Below are 25,227 nucleotides of genomic sequence, written 5' to 3' on the forward strand. Positions count from 1 at the left end.
TACAAGTTTTATTTACCGTGTGGCTGGATTTTTTTCCTCCTTTTTCTTTTTTTTCCCACGTTAAATATTTTTTCACGTTGTGAAAATGCTCGCATTAGAAATTACGAAAACAAGACGTTGTCGTCATAAGCAGCCGAAAACAAGTAGGTAGATTCTTTCAGGCGATATACGTACAGTATACGTAAACATTTGTATGAAATACCCATCCCTTAGGTGAGATTATGAACAGTGCTTTTCTCTACATATATACAATGGAGTGTTCATTCTGTTGGCTTCATAAACTGAGGTTTTTCAAGCGGCAGCCTTTTTTCCCTCCTTTCTTTTCGTTTACTCGGCTAGAATTATGGTGGACGTATTGTTAAAAGGAAAAATTACTTTCGAGAGACTTACCGGCATCAGTTTTAAATGTGCTTCAAAATCCTGCTCGGAAAACGAGATGGTTTTTTCTTGCGTAATGTTGGATTCCTCCAATTTAGTGGATAGATCGTTAATACCCTGGGTTTAAAAAAAATTACAATTATTAGTTAAATTACGAAATGCTACGAGATGATTATTTTCCTACAGCCGAAAGTTCTCAAAATGCATCTTATAAAATATTATTCTATACTGTATGATAAACTACGTTTAGATTACGCGTGATATCGAAACTTATTCGCCTATGTATATATCACAAGTTGAACCCATTATTCCTCAGGCCACGTATTCGTATTTGGTAATTTTGTTTTTGCAACCCTCTAAGGCCCTATTTGCAATTCGTTTTCTCACGGGTACCAAATAAATCATATCAAATCTATTCTTACTCGTAACTTTCTTCGTGAAAATTATGCCTTTGAATTGAGAGCTTTTTTCGGTGAAAATTTGTCTATGTTTTAAAGCCTTTTGTATCGATTGCTTGCTTATGTTTTAGTTCATTTTTTATAGCTGCGATTTTTTTAAAAAATGAAATGAACACGAAGAAATTGAATAAATTGTTTTCCAAAAGTATGGCGTATGATGATTTGAAATTCATATAGGTAGTCTTATTTTTAGAATAGTGTAAAAAAGTTTTCATTTTTTGAGGCAACTATTGAGGTATGTACCTATCTATCTAGGAATCAAATTTGAATATTTTTACGCAATAAGCAGTAAGCCACATAATATTTTTTACTTCGTGTATTTTTAAGAAAGTTTTACTCAACGACTGAGTCCAACGAGATCATGGAAGAATTCTTCGATATAGGTACCTATTTCACTGGTAGTAAGTATGTAGGTACTTACGTACAATGCCAAGAGATCAAGTCTTCAACTAGTAACATCTCATTATCAACTTTTTAGCCTAGATTACCTAAGTAGGTACTGCGAGAGGAAAGCCAAACGTATAACTTTATTTTATAAAAGTGTATAAATTATTCTTTTTCAAAGTTTGAAAAGTTGGTAACTTTTGGTTTTTAGTGTCACTGACCTGTCTCGTTTTAAAATTTTTAAAGGACAATTTGACACGAATCGAGCTTGTTATAAAAATTACCTCTTGAATTTTTTATCACCGAAGTTGATTTTCAGAGAGAGTTGTAGTCAAAAATCTGTATTTTGGTTAAGGATATAAGTCTACCCTCTATTTACTCCTACGAATCGGTAATTTTTTGCAGAAGGGTCCATTCCATGTCAACTCAACCAAAAAAAGGCGATTTTGAGAGTCATATCTTTCGATTTTGCTCAAATATTGTTTACAATATGTACCCATCCAGTAAGTAAGAACCCCGCAATTAGTTTGTTCCCAGCCCCTCAGGGGGCGGGTGGGGGACTTCCATTATTTTCACATTGTCTCGAGATACTCAACTTTAGCAGCCCATTCCTCCAAAACTATGATACTTTGATCAAAAATGATTTCACAGTTCAAAAGAGCATTGCATTTAGAACTTTCAAGCATTTTGAAATGTTCAAAAGTCGAAAGTTGAACTTTCAATTCAAAATTTTGAAAAAATTTCCATAGATGTACCTTTTCATGCCTTTTTGAAATATTCAAGTTTCGAGATGAGATCTCTTAATGGAGGGGGAGCACCCTCACCCCCAATTTTGGGCGAAACTTTCGAAAGAAAATTTGGGGCATATGATATATCGAATTCTATGTTTTTGGTGACGCTGAACACGAATATGCCGTCAGATTTTTGGTTGGACCCCATCCACGGCCCCCAACAATTTTTTTAGACTTTTATTTATTGGGGGAGGTTCTGGGGGCCATGGGTGAGGTCGATTTTAAAAAATATGGCTATATTCGTGTTCAGCGATATCGAAAACATACTGTGTCACACGAATGTAATCCTTTTTTTTTGGGTTACCTCCTTTGGGGAGGAGCGGGGGGCCGTGGACGAGTCCAATATAAAATCTGACGTCATATTCGTGTTTAAGCGTTACCAGAAACATACTATTCCATGTGTCGCACGTACAAAACACTTTTTTGAACTTTTAACCCCTATGGGAAGGTGCTGGGGGCGATGGACGGGGTCCTATCAAAAATATGACGTCATATTCGTGTTCAGCGTCACCAAAAACATAGAATTCGATATATCACATGCCCCAGATTTTCTTTCGAAAGTTTCGCCAAAAATTGGGGGTGGGGGTGCTGCATCACCATCAAGAGATCCCGTCTCGAAACTTGAATATTTCGAAAAAGCATCAAAAGGTACATCTATGGAAATTTTTTCAAAATTTCAAATGGTAGCTCCCACTTACAGCGCCATTTTGAAATTTGAACCTTCGATTTGAAAGTTCAACTTTCAACTTTTGAAAATTTCAAAATGGCTAAAAAGTTTTAAATGCAATGTTCTTTTGAACTGTGAAATCAGTTTTGATCAAAGTATCATAGTTTTGGAGGAATGGGCTGCTGAAGTGGAGTATCTCGAGACAATGTGAAAATAATGGAAGCCCCCACCCACCCCCTGAGGGGGCTGGGACCAATTTCTGAGAAGAGGGAACTCTGCAAATTGATTCTAAGTCTTAAATTTTCCAATGTTGGCGGAAGTGATATTAAATTAATTTTAACTGAAGCAAATTCACTTTCCCAAAGCTAAACAAGGAATGATTGCGAGATTGAAGCTTCACTTTATTTTTTTTTATCCCAAAATCAATTGATCGTCAAGTGTTTTCGGGGACATTTAAAATCTACAAAGGTTGAAAAAAATACATATGTTTCAAAAATTCAAAAATGGTTCGAAATTATTACAGTAACTCATCGATTTGGTCTTCTGTTTCATAAAATATCTTAATAACTTTCAGCTCCAATTTTAAAAAAGTGAAAAATTTTGTTTTTGCGTAAAATTCTGCGCCTAAACCTATTTTTCAGAGCTAGTATTTTTGTTGTTTTTTATTTTACTGTAGTTTGAGCTATTAGAATTTTTAAAATTAAATATGGAAAAGGTATAAATATTGTTTTATGATTTCCTTTTGAGATATTTTGAGTGACATCGGGTCCCCTACCTTTGATTCAGAAGGTAATTAGGTAGGTACATCTTGCGAAAAAAGTAATTTTTGCGAATATGTTTCGTCAGTATAATAAGTCGAGTGGGCCACCGAAAAGCATCAATCGCTTTTATACACAGGTTCATTTGGGCAGATTACTAAAAAGCTTTTTTAAAACTGAAGTATCTCAAATATAAAACTGGAACCTCCAGAATAACTTGAAACCACCCCAAACCAACTGGAGAGGTTAAAAGTGCGGTTCAAAGAATAAGTTTAATTCCTAAAAAATTTCCATAGGGTCACCGGAATTTTTCAAAACAATGTGAAACTTATTGAAAATGCTTCTAATATATGTACTTTGTAGAGGTAGCGGATCAAAAATCCACTTACGTAAGTATAGAATTTCAGATTTCAAACTCATAATATTTAAACATTCAAAATTCAAAAAACGGATTTAGCGTCTGGAATTTTGAACAGCTAAATATTTTTGCGAGCTCTTTCGAAGAATTTGACTTTGAGCACATTTTTTTAAGTAAGTGCCTATTTTCATCACAATTCATACACAACTGTTTGCCGTAATCGTGTTCGAGATTCCAAAAAAAAAAAAAATCACTCCTAATAAGTACTTACCATTGAGAATAACTCATCTCCTTTTAAATAATTTTTTTTTTTGGAATTTCGTATTTTGGTCTCGTTTTACTAACATGAATGTCTTTTAAATTGGTACCTAATACCTACACATTCCTGTTAAGAGACTTCATCGCGAATTTTATTTCGAGACACTCGACCAATAGGTACAACAAATAGAAATCTCATGTTACTAAGTTGACAGGCAAATTTTATTACATACTTGCGAAATAACGCGAAATATCAGAAACTTACCCAGGAATATAAATCTTGCTGTTGGCAAATGGTAATGATGGAGTTCCATTTGAAGAAATTTAGAAACGCTATTCTCGCTTGATTATGCGAAGAGTCGGGAGCAACGGTACGAAAAAACATAGGATACTTTTTACTATCGCTAAGTTGAGGCGATGAGAATCCAAATGATATCTGTAACAGAAAAACGAAAACGAAAAAAATAAACATTTTGAATATTCATTCTATCAACGAAGTACTCGAGTATGAGGGATCAACGACGAATAATTTACTATCGAGTGTTTATATATAGATTTTAACGAAATCTAGAATACATTTTCAGGTAGTCAACAAACACTTCTAACAGCAAATTCCCAATTGAAAATATTCCGCTGTTGAAAGTTCATTTCTCATCAACAATACCTATGAAAGAAAGTGAAAGAAAACCTTACCCTCAATACAACCTTTCCAATCAAAAGTGAAAATCCAGCGTTACTTATTTTATGATTTGTATTGAAAAAAATACACCAAATGCGGTTTAAATTTTTTTTCATTAAATTTCAAACTTGTATTTTTCAATCCGACGACGCGACGTGACGGCGAGAATTTCATTATACACGTGGTGAAAAAGTGATAATATAAAAAAATACCATTTTCAAAAACATAAAAGCCTCGGGAAAAGGTATATAAATATGATAATAAAGTCCCAACCGGGGCCGTTTCGATTAAATCAAAGTAATGAAAATTATATAAAAAGTTTTCTTACTTCGATAACATTTTCAGCCGAGTTGCTCATTTTTACAAATACTCAGAAATAGCTTCGGTTATAGTAAAATGAAAATCGTTTAATTGCTATTCGTTTTTTTCTCGTATTTGGCGTAAAACTTGAGCACTGTTTAAGAATAAGGATAAAAAGAAGGAAAAACCGATAATAGGTTTTTATATTGCGCGGAAAAATCTCGCTATGAATTCCACCAGTTGAATTACTTACTTTTATACAATTTGTTTGCAAACTTTTCATCGTTATTTTTAACACATTTTCGCATCGAATGAAATTTTATTTTGTGAAATTCGTTGCATACTTTTCCACAACAATTTGCCTAAATGAAGCGTGAATTTAAATAAAATTCAGTTCCGTGGGTAAAAAGGTCGAATATTTTAATATTAATATTGACTTTGAAGTGGAATAAATGAGATACTTGATAGATAGGTAGCTCATATAAATGTACTACATACATAGTTAACCAATCGTATCGTAATGTAATATGTGCATGCATCATCTTATATATCCGTACATTTCTTATTAGGTAGGTACCGTACGTACCTACCTCTAGCAAGCTGTCGTGTGTGTACTATTTTTTTACCCTTATTTTATATCTGATACGTATGTGTATAGCTAAGTTATTCGTAAATCATGCGAACTATACGTTGAAATTTTTACGTTGGTGTGGAAACCGCTGACAGATGTTTCATTGTAAATGCGAGGTTTTAAAAAAGAAACGAACAACGACAGCGTTCGTTTAATGACGGAAGTTGCTTTGAATCTACGATTTTTACATAATCATTCGACGATAAGGTATGATATTTAATATCGTTAAACTGAAATGCTGTCTCGAAAAAAAAATGTATAAATGGCATCTTATTTTCATAAGTAAACCCAAGTTTATGTAAAACTCTGTTTTTACTTGTGGCGAAGTGTATAACGTTTTGTTGAAAAGAATCGGTTTAGTTTTCCGTCGATTGAATTGTATGATTGAATTAACATTTTTCAAGCATCATTGCGATCTTAATAATTGTCAGTCTAGACAAGATTATCCAGCATGAAAGTTGTTACTTGGTATTAGTTCCTTATAGTATAAGATAAAATGTGTCGAGCGATAATTCCATTCCTGTGTTTAATATTTTTTCCACGTATAGGTAATATTTCAGCAGCGTTTGATCTCGAATATTTTTGAAATTTCTTGTAGATAGGTACCTAATTACTAGTTCCTTTAGTGACCTTTGTGTCCTTGAAGAGTAAATCATACATACCTACAGAGTGTTTCAGTTAGGTATAGTGTGTCGCCTTCCATTTGGCGTTATAGCAACCCAAATTGCACTAAAAGTTGGGCAATTTGAATCCTTTGGGATTCAATGGAGCAGTGTTATTCAGTTTCAAATAATATTATCTTCTCCATTTATAATGTAACACTTTTCATATCACAGATGGAAAAAACTTGTGGACAATGTATTTTTTTAAGCCAACATGATTTTTTTTCTTTTGTGAAAATAATAAAGGTATAAGCCGAAGGAGAAAGAAGAAAAAATAATTAATATGTTTAATAGTCTCAGATAGGTAAATATGTAATTATGTAATATTCAAAATCGAAACGGTGTTGGGCCAGTTCTTCTTGGATTAGTTCCTATACTCAACATCAATTTGGTTCCACAACTTGGAACGAATTAAAATTAGAAAGCGTTTCTCAATTGGTGATGAGAGAGGGGGTCTTGAGGGGCCACATCCGAAGAATGAATAATAAGTAGGTATGTATTATCCGATTTGAGAGCCCTCGAATTAGAGGCCACACGATTTTGACCTTTTTAACCGGATTTTCCTTGGAACATTAAAAAAATAAGGCTCAACACTTTACAGCGTACAAGTATAATGATTCCAAGTTTGAGTGTGGGATCAACCACAAAATCAGGTTTGGGACCCTGGAGTCAATTTCCATCAATATTTCGCATGTTTGATTTTTTTTTGCTGGAACATACGTACATAGAATCATTTCAGTCCTAGGGATTTCAACAAAATTCGCTAAAATTCGACATTATTTGTGGTTGGTTCGCTGCCGTGCGAATTAAAGGGTTTGAGTGGGGATGACCTTGAGTCAAAATTTTTTGAGTGTCCAACTTTTTAGGAGGGGGGTAGTTTATCTAGTAGTAAATGCTGAATCTGGCTTACTCTTCCACAAATGGGTTGGAGTAAGTTTGCATCAACCCTTCCTAGTAGTATGAACCTAGTCAGGCATTTACCACACACTCTACCAACAGTAAACAAGACAACACATTATGTGAGGGCGCATACGGAAAGGGACCTTATGACCAAAAAATCAATTTTCTATTTCTTCGCCAAATTTTTGTAGGGACTCTTTAAAAATCGAGTGGAACCCTCCATAGGCCCCAATTTTTATTATTTCATCGATTTTTTTTACTTTTAAGCGAAGCATGCATACATTTATCATTCATAAAAGTTGAAAAATGACGCAAAAAATTTGAAAAAAGACGTAAAAACGCGTAAAAAATGAAAATTTTACAAAAGCTCGTGACTTTAATAAGACATGAGTGGAAAAAATCATTAAAAAAATTTTCCAATAGCGGAACTCAAATCGAAGACTTTCGGCAAGGTACATACACCTAGCCACCGGTATTGATTTACAAAATGTATTTTTTAACAATATATAACCAACTTTAATGTGAATCTATATAAAAAACACAAGTTGAACCAAAAAACACTGCCACAATCAGCAGCAAACGATTTTTATCAAAACTAATACCCTAAAATTCTTGATAATATCAACAGAATTGCTCACTTATCAACTTTGTAGTGCCTAATTTGGCCAGTACAGGTCGTTGGAGGGCGTGTGTGAATGTGTGATAATGTATAGGACCTTCGAAGTTAGAATAGCCATAGGTATGTAATTGTACCTTAATACAAGGGAAATAACGCAAAACTTTAAACCCTCTTGTGAAATTTTACTTTTGGTCGTAAGGTCCCTTTCCATATGCGCCCTCACATATTACTTTCACAGGTTTATTGCACAATACTCAATTACAATCGACAGCATCCATCCTTGCCATGCAAAGTACTGTGACTTCTTACAAAAACAATTCAACTTATAACTTCTGCTCTCTAATGGGACCATCAGAAAACAGTGAGGTGGACATAGCCAACCCGCTGTCCGTGTCAGTCATCGTCAGCTCTGGTGGAACTAATCTGCCCAGAGTGTGCCACTACTCTGTGCTGCCTCCCACTAAGGGCATGAAGTTCCCTGTTAGGCCAAGTAATTGTAGTCCTCAAAATACCCTCTGGTCTCTACAGTATAGAGGATTGAATGAATGAATGAATGAATGAAAAATTTATTATTATTCGGTTCAGCGCAGTTGCGCTATTCACAAATTTTATAAATAGGATACTTAAAAAAATAGCTTAAGAAAGAAAAGAGTTAGGGCTAGAAACCTAAAAGAAATTTTGAGGAATTTTTGGTTCGAGTCTTGAAGGGTAATTTTGCTCAATTAAAGGTTTCTTCTTCAGATAAGTGAGTTTCTGAAATAGATTTCATGCCATCGGCGTTCCAAAAAGAACAAAAATGTCAAACTAAGAGCCAGTTGATGAGAAATCAAAAGTGAAAAAATTAGCCTTCAGGAGCAATTTGGAGGGGAGAAACCAGTTTTTTAAATGTTGTTTTTGACCTTGAAAAATCTCATGTCACATCCCCCACCCTTCCAAATTGACCTAGGAGGCTAGGAAGTGGGAATTTGCCATGTACGTCCGAAAAGAAACATGACCATATGAACCTACAATTTCCAAAATTTCAATTGTTAATTGGAAACCATTCAAAATTGAGCTTAGCCAACAAGAGACTAATTTACAAAACCATATGTGACGTGCTCTACGAGAATCGACCTTAGGTCAAAAAAAGGGTTTTCAAGTTAATGAGCGATTATTATAGAAAAAAAGACGCTCTTTCCAATGGCGCAAACCGCAACTTCCTATCTCTTTTACTTTCCTCGGAAATCGACCCCAAAGTTGAGAGGTAGGGCCAAAATCAACTCAAAATTCATTTTTTTTATTTTTTATGATTTTGGCAGTGAAAAATAATCTAATTTGCATACAAACACTTATCAAGCCCCATTCATGTATTTCAATTCATAAAAACTTGTTAATTCATTAATTTTTTAAAAGAAGAAAACGTAGAATAAATTTCATTTTCAGTGAAAAATCTGCTTGAAAAAATATTAAAATAAAAAAAAAACAACTGAAAAAAATTTAAAAAATTTGTTGGCTTAGGGGGGATTTGAACTCAGTACCTCCTGCGTGATAGTCCATCAGCTGCGCCACGCGGCTAGCGTGGTAGCATAGGAACACGCGGTTATGACTGGTTTACACGAACAGTCACAGAGCTAAAGGGGACCTAGACGAAACTACTGGAGACGTTTCTGTTGCATACCTACCCGAAAATAAGGCGAAAACACACTTCAAAACTTTAAATGCATGTTTCTCGAAACACATTTTTTTACCTAAGGTCGATTCTCGTAGAGCACGTCACATATTTCTCCCTGCGTGGTCATATGGATGTGGAAATTTAAGGCATCACAAAAAGGTCAAATTGCCTTGTCATCGAGCATTTCCAAAATAAGTTGATGAGAGCCATAACTAAGGCTCCTTGGTTTGTCTGAAATGAGCAGCTTCAAAGTGACCTCCGGCTCGAACCAGGTGACATAGTTATTCACCAAAAAGCGCGAACTACTCAAATAACTGTAAATTAAATATAATTTTTAAATAGCGTTGTAAATAGTTTTGATAATTTTAGGTTGTTGATTTTTGTATCAGTTCCATAAATAGATAATTTTGAAAAAAATATACATCCGAGGGGTTGTTGACTTAGATGCACATTTTGTAAGGGTCCCAACTTTTCAAACCCTCCTTACCTATTTACAGCTGCAAAATAATGTATTTTCGCGTCTTTTTTAATCGTTTTAATTTTTTTATTACCACTGAAGCCTTCTCAAAACGACCTAGGAAATTGAAATTTGTTATGTATATCCGATGAGTGCCTTAGATGCGCCTTTTGGGGGTTTAAACTTCCCAACCCCTACTCATTCCTTTTTAGTTGCAAAAAAGTGAGTTTTTGAGCTTTTTTTTCAACAGAGTCTCCCCAAATTGACCTTGAAAGTTGAAATTTGGTATCATGCGTAGGAGGTATTTTTTTACAAATTGAAATCTCAAATCTTGAAAAATTCTAAAATCTTCTATTTTTGCCAAAATTACTCAATCAAAAATCGGGGAAAGTAGTTTACTTAAAAAAGTGGGTAGATCCGAAAATGACCTTGTTTTTTTTTCGCAAAACAATACGGATGTCGATACAAACTCTTGAAGTAGGGCTAAAATGGTCATTTTCGCAACTTTTACAGTTTATCCTGAGCACAAAAACTACTCAAATTGAAAAACCCCACTCTGTTTTTTGTTTTAGGGTCTAAAGTATCGATTAAGCCCATTTTCAACCCGAACACAAATTTGCCGTTGCCTATAGTGTAAAACGAGCCAGTGCAGCTGCACATGCCAAATTGAGCCAAGCTAACTCCACTACGTATTTCTCTGCACTCGTACCTTCAATTTTTACACAAGGTTGAGTAACATTGAACACAATGTATGGATGCAGTAAGTAGGTACCTTACGTCTACGTATGTAGGTACCACGTATCTCATGACATACGCTATTAGATACTCGTATGTCAGCAGTAGAGATGAAAAAAAAAATTCGTACGCAGTGATATTTGAAACGTACGTTTGTCATATTTTTCGTGTGATCTCCGGATACGATACGGTGTCAGATGTCAAGGTGGTATAACGCATATGTAGTAGAATTCTATAAAATGACGTACTTTTTTAGACGCTATCAAGAGCGAATAATCGTTTCACCCCGCACAATACTCAGAAATACATAAACATACAGGTAAAATGTGAAAATTTGATTTTTTCTTAAACATTCTAGAAATTTCTCATCAACTATTGTCGTATAAGTTTAGAAACGAAGCTAGTACCTACACGAGTATACGAGTAATTTGATAATACTGGCAAATGGGGTGAAGTCGGCCACTGGGGCGAAGTCGGACAAATCTAATTTTCTGAGCTTTAGACAAATGTAGACTCGCTTAGTATTCTCATAGACCTACGCAGTTTAGGCCATTGTGTAGAGCGGCGTTTAGTGAGTTTCTGACATTTTTTACTTTTGACTTCTGATAAAATGTGTCATCACAGCAATTTTTTCAAAAACTGTGATAATTTTCGAAAAAAAGTAAATTTGTGCAAAATTTTGCACGGTGGAGATATTCTACCGAAGATTTTGCCCACAAATAAGTGTATTGTTATAGCAAATTTCACGCTGAATCCAAATTTCGCACTCCCACAGTTGTATCGCTTCATTTAAAAAAGATATGGCCGAAAAACAAAAACTTCAGCCGATGTTGGGTGAAGTCGGACAACCGTATATTCATTGTAAATGTCCAATATACTGATTTTTTTGTGTGATTTAGGATCATAGAGATGCCACAAAGTCATAAACCTGGTGTAGGTGGTAGAAGGAACTGCAAATATTCACCATCAGGCATCAAAATCAAAAAAAAAATTTTTAAATCAAAAAAAAAGTTTTAAAATTAAAGAAAAATTTTAAATCGAAAAAATTGAAGTTTTGTGGTTTTTTTGTATGTTAGGAAAGGTATTTTGTATCTAAATACTTTTTAAAAAACATAATGTTGTCCCATTTCACCTCAGATGCAGTTGAAGTTGATCAAAATAGTTAAATAAATGGTTGTCCGACTTCACCCCAACTTCAGGGTGAAGTCGGACAGATTTCAACTTTAAAAATAAGCTCAAAAAGTTCACCGAAAATTTTTTTAAAAATCATCACTTGTAGACAAGTCCTGGGGCTTCAAAATAAGCCATCGCCCACATTTTTATCTTAATAATCTAAGAAGTAAGAGCCAAAAAACCTCGAAAAACGGCCGACTTCACCCCATCTGCCAGTACATATAAATTCCATTTAACACACACGCCAAAACACTCGATGGTGTTACAAAGGCATCGCGATGTAATCTGAAAATTACATACAAATGTTAATGAAAATAATAAGTAAATGCCTCGAAGCGTCCACGAATGCAATTCACGGATTCGACGAGGTTAATTAAGTCACCTTTTCGGATACGACGAAAAGTTTGTAAGTTGACGAGATCCTATACATATATCACCGCTCTTCTTCATCCTTATACCTATAGACCTTTCTTGCGCATATACTTTTGACAAAATCAACCGACAAAACAAAACTTTCGGTGGCAAACTCAGGCGAAACTTTACGTGTGTATACAAAGACCGGTACAAAAATTACCCAAAAGCTGCTGAAAATTTTCCAGGCACATGTTTGAACTAGCATCTAGGCCGCATTACCAAAAACAAAAAAAAAAACAACAACGAACCCGTTACGCTTCAGTTATCAAAATAGAGTGCTAACGACGAAACCAATCACCATAAATCAAGCCAATCATGTCTAGAATTTTTATCAAAGCTACAATCACCTTGCGTATACGTCGCTCGAATACCTTCATCCTAGCGCTCCTGGCGCAATAGCCGCGACGTTGAGAATTCTTCTATGTTGGTAAACGTGCTAATTATAAAGTTGAACGTGCGAAATAAGCGTGCAGTTTCGTCAATTTAATCCCATCAACATTAATATTCCAGTCATTATGAAACGAGTCGATGTTAAAGTTGGTAATTTACAACGCATCGTTTGGTTTATTAAGCGTAAAAGCTGCTACCTATTTTTCTAAGTACACATGGAAATAAAATTTTACGTGGTCGTTTTAATATTTCAAATACCTCTAAACATTTTGTTGTCGTTTTTTCCTTTTTTTTCACCTCACAAGTCAAATTGCCGACGGTAATCATTATGTCGAAAGCGAATACTTCGCGTGTATATGATCATTAACGAGACGGAGACGGAGCAGGAAAAAAAGACGAGAAAACTTCTCGAAAAACGTTCCTATTTTCAGTATGTTTAACGAATGCTTGTTATATAAAATTCCATATCTTGTGAACAAGTTGAAATATACATTAAACCTCTCCTATTCGTATTGCCATGTTGGAAATGTAGCAGTTACCAGAATTGAAAAACGTAAGAATAACGAAATGGGTAAATTTTTTATCTACACATGTCGCCTTTTTGAGTATTTTTTTTTTTTTTTTTTTCGTAATCGTTTATCTTGCCATGTCCAAATTTTTGTTACATTATAAAGAAACTTATTCGAGGAGTCAGTTTTGAAATAAGTAACTCTAATGCCAATTAGATTAACCTAATGTACTTTGTTCCAAAATTCTAAACTACAGGTAGGTACTTGAGTATTTTGAAATTGGGGTCAAGTATTGAAATTTACTCTGCTGAACTTTGTGATAAAAATTAGATTTTGTTTTGCAAGAAATGAAATATTGACAGGAAAGTGTTAAGTGATGAAAAAATTCCATATTTGTAATATTTTTAGAAACATTCGTGACAGGTTTTTGACTCAATCTTTTCAAGTAAAAATAGAATTTACATACTTCAATTTCAAAGATACCTGACACCTTAAGGTGGATCACTGGATCGAGAAAATGACAATCGACGCGACGGATTCCGACTAAATTCAGCAGAGGCCTTCATTGTGAAGTTTTACGTTACTTGGAAAACAGTTTAGCTCCGGAGGTGCCTGTGGAGGGGAGAAATGAGCCATCAAAGAGGACGAATTTTCGAAAACATCGTATCCGACCTGTTTTTGGAAAAATGGTCCAGTCCAAAATGAAAGTATTTGAGATTCTGCGTCGATCTTTGCTATTGTCGTCAAAATTCAAGACCATTTTCAGGGTTCTACTGAGCGGTTGAAAATTTGCAAATTGATTATTTTTAGATAAATTCTTGTTTTGAAATTTTTTATTCTATAATGCATATTATTTGCAATAATCATGTCAAAATATTAAGAAATATCGTTCCTGAAACAAGGAAAATGTTTTGGAACGCAGTTAGTGTCAATTTTTTGGTCACATAAAATCGACAAAATTTCATAGGTTTCTGGCCATTTTTCTCGAGTTTGGAAATAGGCAATAATAAAAAATAAAAAAATGGCACCACTGCTTTCCGAAATATTTTCCCAGGTTGTTCACAACCCAATGGCTCTAAACTGTACTGAATTAAATGCATGAGATCATGCACCGGATGAACCACTTGACCTTGTCAAGGGTAAGGTTGTGATTGTATATAATTGGCCATAAGCCAATGTAATAATCTCTAGGAGATGTTAACTCTTCAGAGTGTAGAACTGAACTGACTAGGAGAGCCGCTAAAGGCCTCGAAGTAACCTATAAAGTGGGAGGAGAGAACTAGTTCCACCTCCACCAACCATTAACCATGCAGGTGTTTGAATGACTGGGGGTTAAACAGGGTACAATGAGCTATAAATCAGCCATTGTTATCATTAGATTTGGTGCCACCTGCCCAAGTCAGGTAGTGAGTATTCACACACAATGAACAGCAGGAGTTCTAAAGAACGAAATGTATACCTTCTCCTACCCCATGCTCAGGAGTTCTGAACACAGGTCCAAAAATAAGCGATTCCTCAAATAAACTGAGCGCTGAGTGGCGACAGGAGCAAAAAAACTACAATTTTTTCGAAAATGCACCTTCGTTGAGGCTTCATATTCCTTCCACAGGACACCTCGAGGGCTTAAATTTTTTGTGGGTAACTTCCAACTCAAAATTAAAATTTGTTCTGAATTTAGTCAAAAACTTACGCGTTTTCTTTCTTTTTTTTGATGAGGGGAGGGAACAACACCTTCATGTAATGTTTTCCTCACAAGAGAGGTATCCCATCCGGCAGAAAAATTTTTTAACTGGACAAATCTGAATCAAAAGTACACACAAAGATACATTACCCAGCTAAAATTTCAAGTACTGAAGGCTGAAGTGTAACTTGTTTTTCGATTTTTGGTGAATTTTCGAAAACCAAAGGGCCAAAAATGTGAAAAATCAAAATATTACCAAATTGTTCTGAAAAGCTATAATTTGGAAAGCTTATCTACGTAAGTAGGTAAGTATTCTATTTTCAACCTGAATCAAATGAGAATGTTTGCCAACCGCTTAGAGCAATTCTGGAGCCTCCCCGCAGCTTTTTAAGAGTTAAAATTCTTACAAAATACATATCTCATTTTTCTTTCCCAATTCCAAAACTAAACAACAAATTTTCAAATTTTTGCTCTTTTGCTCTCCACAAAAATTTTTTTTTTCATCAAAAATGAAACTAAGTAAATTCCTTACTCAAAAACTTGAAAAAAAAAATTTGTCAAAAATTTCCAAAACTTTCAGTTATTACCGATCTTTTATGAATTTTTAAATTCTAAAATGAAAACTTTCGATTTAAAAACCCTGTTTTGCACATTAATTCTATCTCATTTCAATTTTATTGTAATGTGAAAATGTTTCCTTGTGACCTATCAAAGTTGTCAAAACCAGGTAGTGAAATATTGCCTGTAAAAATTTAGAAGGAGGAAATTGGAAAAATTTTCATTTGGTGATATTTTACAGCGAATTTCCATCAACTTAGCTTTCTGATTTCGTATGTGTTTTTAAACAATTAGGTATTTGATTAAAGAAATCAATTGAGGGTACCTACATTTTTTGAAAAAATTGAGGGAATTCTTATTTTCTAGAGTGAGTGATGACTTGAATTGATTTTTCTCTTCAAATATTACGACTCGATTTTTCAGTCCAATTTCTCCCTTGAAAATTTTCGAAATCTATTTGATGAGTAACTCTGAGGAGTTGAAATTTGAGTGCTCACTTTTGTAATGACCAAATGCAAAAATATTTTGAGTTCAAAGGAGTTTGACCAAACTCTTGAAAAAAGATCGTGATTCAACCAACTCATTTTTGAAAAGAATCATACGTACAAACAGTTAGGTATCTAATTAGGTAAATCTGTACTTTTTTCAGTGTTTGGAGTTGAAAATAGTATATTACTATATAAGGGACGTAGGCAAGCCATGACTGCCGTGAGCGAATGATTGCGAACGAGCCGAAGGCGAGGCAGCAATCGCTCGAGGCAGTCATTGTTGCCTACGTTCCTTACATTGTAAGATATTTTACATTGCATTCGTCCCGTTAAATGTAAAATAACTGACGTGATTTTAGCTGACGGAATCTGAAATAGTATATTTAAAAATCAATTATAGAAAGCTGGAATTATTTATAGTCTTGTGCGAAATGAATCTTTAAAAGAAATACATGGTTACTAATTCGTTGTTTACACAAAATTTCATGGTGGTATCTTCTGTTTCTTATCTATCGTGTCATAACTGCGGGATAAATCACTTTCCAACCTTTTTTAATAATTTGTTTCTTTCTAACGTTTCTTATAATTTGTTTCATTTCATAATTGTTTCTAAAATGTCAAGTAGCGAAAGCGAAGAAACGGGAATAGTATTTTGGAGCGGTGCAGTGTAAAATTCAGAACTACTGAACATAATTTGTAGAGAGAGGTAGGTGGATTACTTACCTCCCTAGAGCCGGACAGTATCAGTATTGTCCAGCTCTAGAGCCGGACAGTATTAATATTGTCCAGCTCTAGAGCTAGACAATACAGTATGCTGTTAATGGCTTCCTACGTCCCTAAAATTACGTCAGTTATGGTACATTTACGGGGCGGGTGCAATGTAAAAACTGTTTGCTCATCTCTGGCTGCATCATCATTCGATAAAAGATGTACAATCAACGACGAAACTAGGTAGGTACTGATTTTTCTTTTAGAGTTTTCCATATTTTTAAATTTTAAAACTCGTGATAAAAAATTAGATGTGGTTGGAATGTGCACAAAACCACACAACAGATTATGATTTTCCACCTCTAACCTTAGTTTCTGTTGAAAGTTACTGCTGAGGAACTATTACCACCAAGACGTAAAACCATTAAAGAACCGCCGACATTTATTAGTCAAGTTAAAATTCCATAAACGAGTTACATCAACAGGTTTAACAAAAGACGTTGAAATCGCTTAAAAACATCGTTTTTCTAAACAACAGCGCCGTGCAAAAAAGGCATTACGAAAGTTTTCCTTGAATATGAACGCCTTCGCATATTACCTACCCTTTTGGAATATTAGCAGTAGGCAGAGTACATAGGACGAACATATATAATTTTACAAAGACAAAAGTTGCTACTTTGTAACATTAAATACGATTTTCTCAGTTCTAAAATTCTTGTTTATGTTCAACTTGTAAAATACGAGTATTTCGCTTTTGATAAAATTGATCTTAACACAAGCGCGGCGTATACTTTAGCTTCCTTATTACATAGACTCGACCTAGGTAAAAAAAAAACTTCTTTAGCTTTTTATAGCTATAAGAGTTTACGTTGAAAGAAAATTTACTAGTAGAAAATTCAAATAAGTATTGTTTCTTTTGATAAAGCAAAGTAAGTGGGAGAAAAAAAAACTCCTCGAGATACTCGAGAAAAATATACTATTTTCAATTAAAATTATCGCAAAATTTTATAGTTTTTTAAATGACTCGGGAAGAAAATGGCGTCTGTAGACTTTTTATCTCACATAACGTATACCTTATTGAGTCGAAAATTTACGAGTATCTTTTTTTTTTCTTCTTAGCTGTTGTATTTTTTAGTGATTCCGATGCAGCGTACTTTAGCTGTTACCATCTCTCGATGTATATGAGGTTGAAGGCTTAATGCTTTTTTAAAGCTGTGTGAATTTTCGCAATGATTTTCACGCTGAAATAACATTTCGTTCTGGGCGAAATCTTCTTTTATTTATTCGTTTTGCTTTTCTCATCTGTGTTTTGTATATATTGTTTTCGCTTTAGTCGATGATTCAAGATGCATATTATATTATTCCAATACCGACGAGATTTACCTATCACGTTATTAACGTGCTTGTTCAACGCGAAAGTTTTTCAACAAATTCGTTTTGATGCAATATCTATAGGTACACAACATTTCACATCGTTCATCAACGTTCGATCCGCGACTTTTCTATTAACTATGTAGGAAACTTCAACCATTATTATAAATGTACCTCCATACCTACGCGATTCATATCTTAAAATTCTATTGTTGTTTTTAAGCGTGTGTAGCGAACTTATTACGTAGGTACTACACAAACTATGCGTGTGAATTCAGATATAATAGAAACAATACTACATAGATATACGAACAATCGTACCGCACACGAAGGTATAAGTTCTGCTTAAAATTTATTAACAATTTCACAAATCCATTTTCATGTACATTTTCGCCTTGTTTACTGTTTTATCAAGCTATTTTCCTCACACGTGTTTCTTCTTCGGTAAACACAACTCGAATGAGTTGCGCGATTTTTTACGGTCAATTTATCGAAATTTGAAATTAGATTTTCGAGTCAATGATTCTGATTCGTGATTATGCCTCGAAAGTTGAAGTGTTTAAAGAATTGGTTGGTTTTGCTGCGTTTAATTGACATTGCATAGAGTTATTTTCTCTAGCTTGTCAGAAAGCAGTCTGACGAGAAATAGCCAGGAAGTAAGATATATTTTGCTAACAAGGTAGATATCTCAATTGGTAGGAAAATTTTGAAACTAGACAGAACTAAATTAATGAGCATGCAAAAATACGTCACCATTCAAAATTTCTGCCATTAAAGTAGGTACCTACATTTTTCGATTTTTTGTGAATTTGAGCCAAAAAATGCTACAAAAAAAATCAAAAATTTCATCAATTTGGTCAAAAATGCTAAAATAGCTCATGGCAGAAGTGAAACTATGTTCTATAAAATTTTCAACTTACTAATTCGTCAATTTTTGTAGATTTTTAAGCCAATTTAAAATTTTTTTAAGGGTGCATCAAATAACAATGGAAATCTTTAAAAAAATGTTGTTACAAGTAGCTTACCAATTAAAAGTGTTCCATTTGATCAGAAAACACTACACATATCTAAAATTTCAATTAAAACTAGACAGCTAAGCAGCAAAGTGTGCGTAGCTAGCTGTCTTTTCTACAGCTATAACCGTTATTACATCTAGGTAGTGCATAAGTGAATCAACCATGTCACAGTAATGAGTATTTTTGAAACTCTCACTGCTTCAAAATAATAATTGTTTTTCGGTGTTTTCATATTTTCCAAATTACAATAGGTATTTCAGAATAATTTATAAGCTTGTATTGCTTCTAAATTAAGAAATTTCTAGTTGTTTTTCATATTTTGCATTGTTTTAAAATTTACAAAATTTCAAATCAATTTCCCGAATTCCCCATTGCTACAATTTCATAAAGTTTTCAATAAATTTTCAGAATTTTGCATTGCTGCTGAGTTAGGAAATTTGCAATCAATTTTTAGAATTCACATTGCCTCTAAATAGTCAAATTTTGAATAATTTTTCAGAATTCTTATTGTCTTTAAATTAAAAAATTTCAAATTCAATTTTCAAGTTCATATTGTTCACAAATTGTAAAACGTTTACTCAATTTTTGGAATTTACATTGCCTCCAATTTTTCAGAATTCTCATCTTGTTCATAAATATTACAATACTTATTTTTTATAATTTTCAAGTTCACATTATCTGCAACTTACAGAACTTTTAATCAATTTTTGGAATTCTCAGCGTCTCTAAATACAAATTTTCATACTATTTTTTTTAGAATTTCCATTGTCTTCAAATTTATAAATTTTCAAACCAACTTTCAGAACTTGCTTTTTATTCTAAATTAAGAATTAAATCTTATAAAATATGTTAAGAATTTGAATTGCCTCTAAATTACACGAAAAAAAATATGGGTAATTTTTACAAAAAAATTTAACTGAATACTGGTATTTAGCACAATTAAGTACCAGATCCCATTTAATAATTTTTACTGTAATCATTTAGTAAAAATTATCATTTTAATAAATTTTGCTATAGGTACCAATAGTAAAAATCATTTTGTTTTAATAATTTTTACTAAATCATGATAATAAAAATTTCATGTTTCAATTGTACAAAAATTAGTTTAATTACTCATTTTGAAGTAATTTTTAAATTATAAGTAAAAAGTTAAAAATTATTCATGTCAAGTAATTCTTACTATACTTATGGCTATAGGTAGACAAAAAATTAATGAAATGAATTTTTAGTTAGCAAATGATATCATAATTCATAACTCGATTTCAGCATTATTTTTGCCCCATTATCATTTGTACTACATAGGCAGTAACTCCAAAGCATTTACCTATCCAATTTTCCTATGAAAAATCTGTCACCTACCTACTTACCTCACGGGGATTCGAACCTGGGTCCCTAAATTTCCTATTCCTACCTACATGCCCTATCCACTCAGCCACCACTTCACTACGAGGGTTAAGGCATTAAAATAATATATTTGTTTGGTAAACACCCCACCAAGCCACTCCCACTTGAAATACACAGCTGGCAAACTGGGGGTGTAACAGGGTACAATGCAACGCAGCTGTTTATAAAATGATGAAGGGATATGGCTGGGGGTATAGCAGGGTACAATGAGCGGCAGGTGGTTTACAAGTCCCCTTTCACCTTTTTTAGGAATTTATGCATTAAAATAATGAACTAAAATTGCAATTACTCAGCAATTACCCATCCGAATTGAATGAAAATAAATCTATACCGTCCGCCTTAATGATTCTCAAATGGTGTCCAATAGGTACAAAAAATGGTTGGATAGCTTAAGAGAACATTCATTGCAATTGAAATTTCAATTTCTCAAAGCGAAACCAATAGTGTGCTACGCACACTAAAAAGTATATTTACAGGTCTTGCAATGAGAGTTGAGAGTTTAGAAGGTACGAGCGTGTCCAACGAAAAGTTCCCACGGTTGCCCAGTGGGGGATGCAGCGCTGCGTCGCCTCTTAAGATTGAAGCAATTGTGAAACAAAATAAATTTCAACTAAAATTTCAACAAAAAGAGTTGGAAGAACAGCAGAGGCAAATCAACCACATATGGGAAGTAGTAGCTCACAGTTGATGCCAAGTCAAAAGAGGATGAAAACCACCCTATTGACAAAATTATGCATAAAAACAGGCGTGTAGATGCGTATGCATGAATTTGGACTTTTTTCAAAAAAAAAACATGCACTTCAGCCTGCGAAATAGCATGCGTAAAAGTAATGTTAAAGAATATAAAATGAAAAAACGATTGAAAAAATGTTGCCCTAGGTGGGGATCGAACCCGGGACCCCCGGTTTTCTGGGACCTGCAGTTTTCATGTTTCCACGCTACCTAACCCACTCGGCCACTTCGCTGCTTGCGAAGAGTGGAGTTATCTCTGCATAAATGTTTGCACATTTTAGACTTTGGAGAAAAATTTAAAAATTTACCAAGTTCACAACGCACAAACATTTATTTATGCGGAAATAATTCCACTCTTTGCAAGCAGCGAAGTGGCTGAGTTGGTTAGGTAGCGCAGAAACATGATAACTGCGTGTCCTGGGTTTGATCCCCACCTACAACATTTTTTCAATTTTTTTTTTTTTTTTTGTTTTTTCATTTTATATTCTTTAACATTACTTTTACACAATATGGTATTAGCAGGTTGAATCGCAGGCTTTTTTTTTTAAAAAAGTCCAAATTCACGTGTTGCTTGTACTATGCATAAAGCATGCGTTTTAGCAGGCTATTGCATAATTTTTGTCAATAGGGCATCTCAGTGAACAAACATCATCATTCATCAACAGATGAATCAGAGGAAAATCAAAGCAACATGACAATAGACAGCATTAAATCTATCTAGCCAAAAGAAACTTACAGTGAAAAACGCAAAAAGAAACGTATGTATTCCACCTATTTGCGTAAGTGGAATAAAAAATATTACTGAATTTACTGCAATGTTAGAAAGCATGGAATAGTGTGAGACCCCTATACTGCAAACCCTCTCTAATTGAGATGTTGAAATAGCATGCTCAAATGAGCAAGGCTTTAGAGCATGTGTATAGGGTACTGGAGACTATAAGGGAGAATCCTGATCACAAAATGTATGGAATTGGGCACCATACATGTCAGTTGAAACAAGATAAACCCTATCAGATAGTTATAAGGGGGCTACACCCCTCCACTTCACCTGAGGATATCAAATTAGAATTGATTAAAATTGGATATAATGCCATTAATGTCACTAATTTTATTTAAAAAACAGAGGTGAATAAAAAAGATGAATCTGGAGAAATTGTGAGTAAGAAATCATATAAGGCGGCATTACCACTCTTTTATGTACCTATACCTACTTAGGTATCTTAGCCCAAAAGAAAACAACAAGACCATTTATGAAATGGAGTTCTTGTTACTAAAGTGAAGGTAGGCCGCTCACATTATAGTTGTGCAGAATCAATCCTGGGACGCTTCGTTGCGTTTCCCGGGTCGCTATGGGGGGGGGGGAGTATTGCGCGCTTGTAGTTCTCAACATTCAACGCTTGCGCGCCACCTCTGTCAATCGCATATAATGGATGAATATTTCAAAGTAAAAAAAAACGGCGGAAGTTGAAGCCGACTTTTTGGATGCAGAATCCAGGAAACCTTCTGCTCATGCGCAAAACACGATTCTTCAGCACTGGTGGAGAGAGATATGGTTCATTGGTTCATGAACCATCTCTCTCTCCACCAGCGCCTTAAGCATGTTTGGCGCATGAGCAGAAGGTTTCCTGGATTCTGCATCCAAAAAGTTGGCTTCATATATGCTGATTTGAAATATTCCTCCATTATATAGGGTCGATGGCCACCTCTAAATATTAATATTTTTCAACAAAAATTTTATGGTGTCATTTTTTCATCAAAAGAAACAACGTTAGCGGGTAATATCTCAAGATTTCAAAAAAAAAAAAAAAAGTATGTAACATGACCCACCTTTATTGAGACATTCCTCAGCATCAGTTTCTATTGTTGTGTTAACCGAATCTCATTATTATTATATGTAATTACGCACCACAATTTTCAGAAAATATTTTTTCTCCAGATTTTTTGTGGAGGAGGGGGTGGGGGTAAGACGACTTGACGGTACAATAAGTCGGTGTATTACTTAGGTATAGCGATGATTTCAATCTAAACAGCACAAAAACTCGAATAAATATTTAATTATCGCTTTTAAAGGATTAATTTAAAAGAATTTTCGCCCACTTTATATCGAAAAATTCTACAAAATCGAAATATGTAGGTGGTTTAAAATATTCATGAGTTTTCTCCCAAAAGTAATCACTTTCCTTTCTCTGTTCTTTTGCCGGCGTATTTCCGTATATCGATGAAATTTTCGTTCAAGCGGTTTAAATGCAAAACTATGTTGTAGGTACCTTACCTACCTACCTTCTTGCAGTATTTTTTAATTTCGTTCGCTCTAAATCGAAGCCTCATCCGTGTATCGCGCAATTAATATCGAAAAAAATACCCGCCAACGTCGCTTTTATCACGCGTTGACGGAAAATTTTTGCAATTGTTTGGCACATATTTCAGATGAGTAGAGTTTTTTTTTTTTTTTTTGGTATGTATTCAAAAGATTAATTTGTACGTGTTCACTTTTATATATATATATATGCAACCGTTGCTTTTTTACTCCGCGTAGCATTATTCTTGAAAATGTATAGTATTTGAACGCAAGGTTTCGTTCATTTGCACGTTTTTAATTTTAAATTATGTAGGTTTATTGTTTAGAGTAAACGTCGGAGTGGTAAAAATGTTCGTCTTCTTTTCAACATTTGTAATATTATGTAGATTTTGATACCGGAGGCGGTAACTTGCATTTTACTCGGCTATTGTAAATTAATGACGTTAAGAGGGGCGAAGAGGGAAGCTGTTGAAAATGGTAATTTTGCTGACTATTCATTTGTCGCTGATTTTTTTTTTCGGTAGAAAATTTGTCATACCTACTTTATTGTTTCTTTGAGGTCATTTATCATCTCACACTTTTTGCATGAAATCGTTCCTAATTTTGCACACAGGTATATCTACAAACTTGTTTCATTGTCATCAGGAAAAAAAAATCAATCTGTATCCACATTACCTCAGCGTACGTATAGTGCAAAATCCATCCATATACGAATGATAATTAATGGGTAATAAAAGCTTGTAAAGTATTTTCGTTTTAGAAAAATTGTTTCATTTTTTGAAAGGAAGTTACGTAATACGAGTATAAAATAGATAAATCTTTCCTTGGAAATATTGACCCGAAATTCGATAATTTTCAATAAAAGTATCTCAAATAGCACTTCTTTTCTTTTCTTTTCATAAAACATCAACTTCTAATTCAATTTGAACATCTCAGAAGTGAAATGTGACCGTTTATCTAACAAGATAAAGAAATATAATACATACTCAATAGGTTTTATCATTATTGGCCAAAAAATTGACACCGTATATACGAAGCTGGCAAGACATATAAGAGAAATCGCTTTCTGTATAAAGAGATTATTGGTATAAAGATTTGGTCGTGATATTTTACGCGAATAAAAAGTTTTTAAATAAGATGAAATTATCTTTAGATTGTTTTGACGTTAGAAATTTTTTTTGACTTGTACAGGACGTATCAATATAGACTAAACGTACCACATTTACTACACATATACAAAATGTAGTATACATAAATGTTCGTTAGAGATGCATGAAAAACAATAAAGAAAATTTCAGCGAGTCGATTGCCTATACATGAGTGGAATTCAGGACGCGTTTCAGTTTCACATTTGTACTAAAGTTATTATTCCTTTTGTACACATTTGCAATTTTAATACAGAAATTTTTTATTAAAAATGTATAGGGCTAAAGAAATGTAATTTTGGATACGCGTCTTGAATTCGTGAAAGAATTATATTCATATACGCTGTGGCTTGTGGCACGTTCTTAAAATAATACACAGTATGCAAAATTTGTTATCTATCCTATCGCATTACTATTCATGATGAAAATTATTAAATCGCGTATCGAAAGCGTATCGTTTTAAGCTATGTAATGTGATAAAAAATTAATTTGGGGTTGTGATTTATTTGAAATTTTTCTTTGTTGGTAAATCGTATGAATTAGTAGGTACGTATTATCTTTTCATTATCATCAAATTTTTTGAATTTAGAGTTCAAACAGATGTTTTGATGGTAGCACAAAAATGAAAATTTAAAGGTTTGAAATAAGTATCA

General features: G+C 33.9%; 1 protein-coding gene across 1 annotated transcript in view; it reads right to left on the reverse strand.

Annotated features, from left to right (window-relative positions):
* LOC135835439 (gamma-aminobutyric acid type B receptor subunit 2-like) overlaps positions 1-25,227 on the reverse strand; it is a 137,465-nt gene that overhangs the window by 46,941 nt on the left and 65,297 nt on the right. The window contains exons 6-7 of the mRNA XM_065349695.1: positions 4,318-4,488; positions 391-495 (exon numbers count right to left, since the gene is read on the reverse strand). Of these exons, the coding sequence (XP_065205767.1) occupies positions 391-495; positions 4,318-4,488 (276 nt within the window). The remainder of the gene's footprint in view (positions 1-390; positions 496-4,317; positions 4,489-25,227) is intronic.

This window comes from Planococcus citri, chromosome 2 (genome assembly GCF_950023065.1).
Source record: "Planococcus citri chromosome 2, ihPlaCitr1.1, whole genome shotgun sequence".
Lineage (NCBI taxonomy): Eukaryota > Metazoa > Arthropoda > Insecta > Hemiptera > Pseudococcidae > Planococcus > Planococcus citri.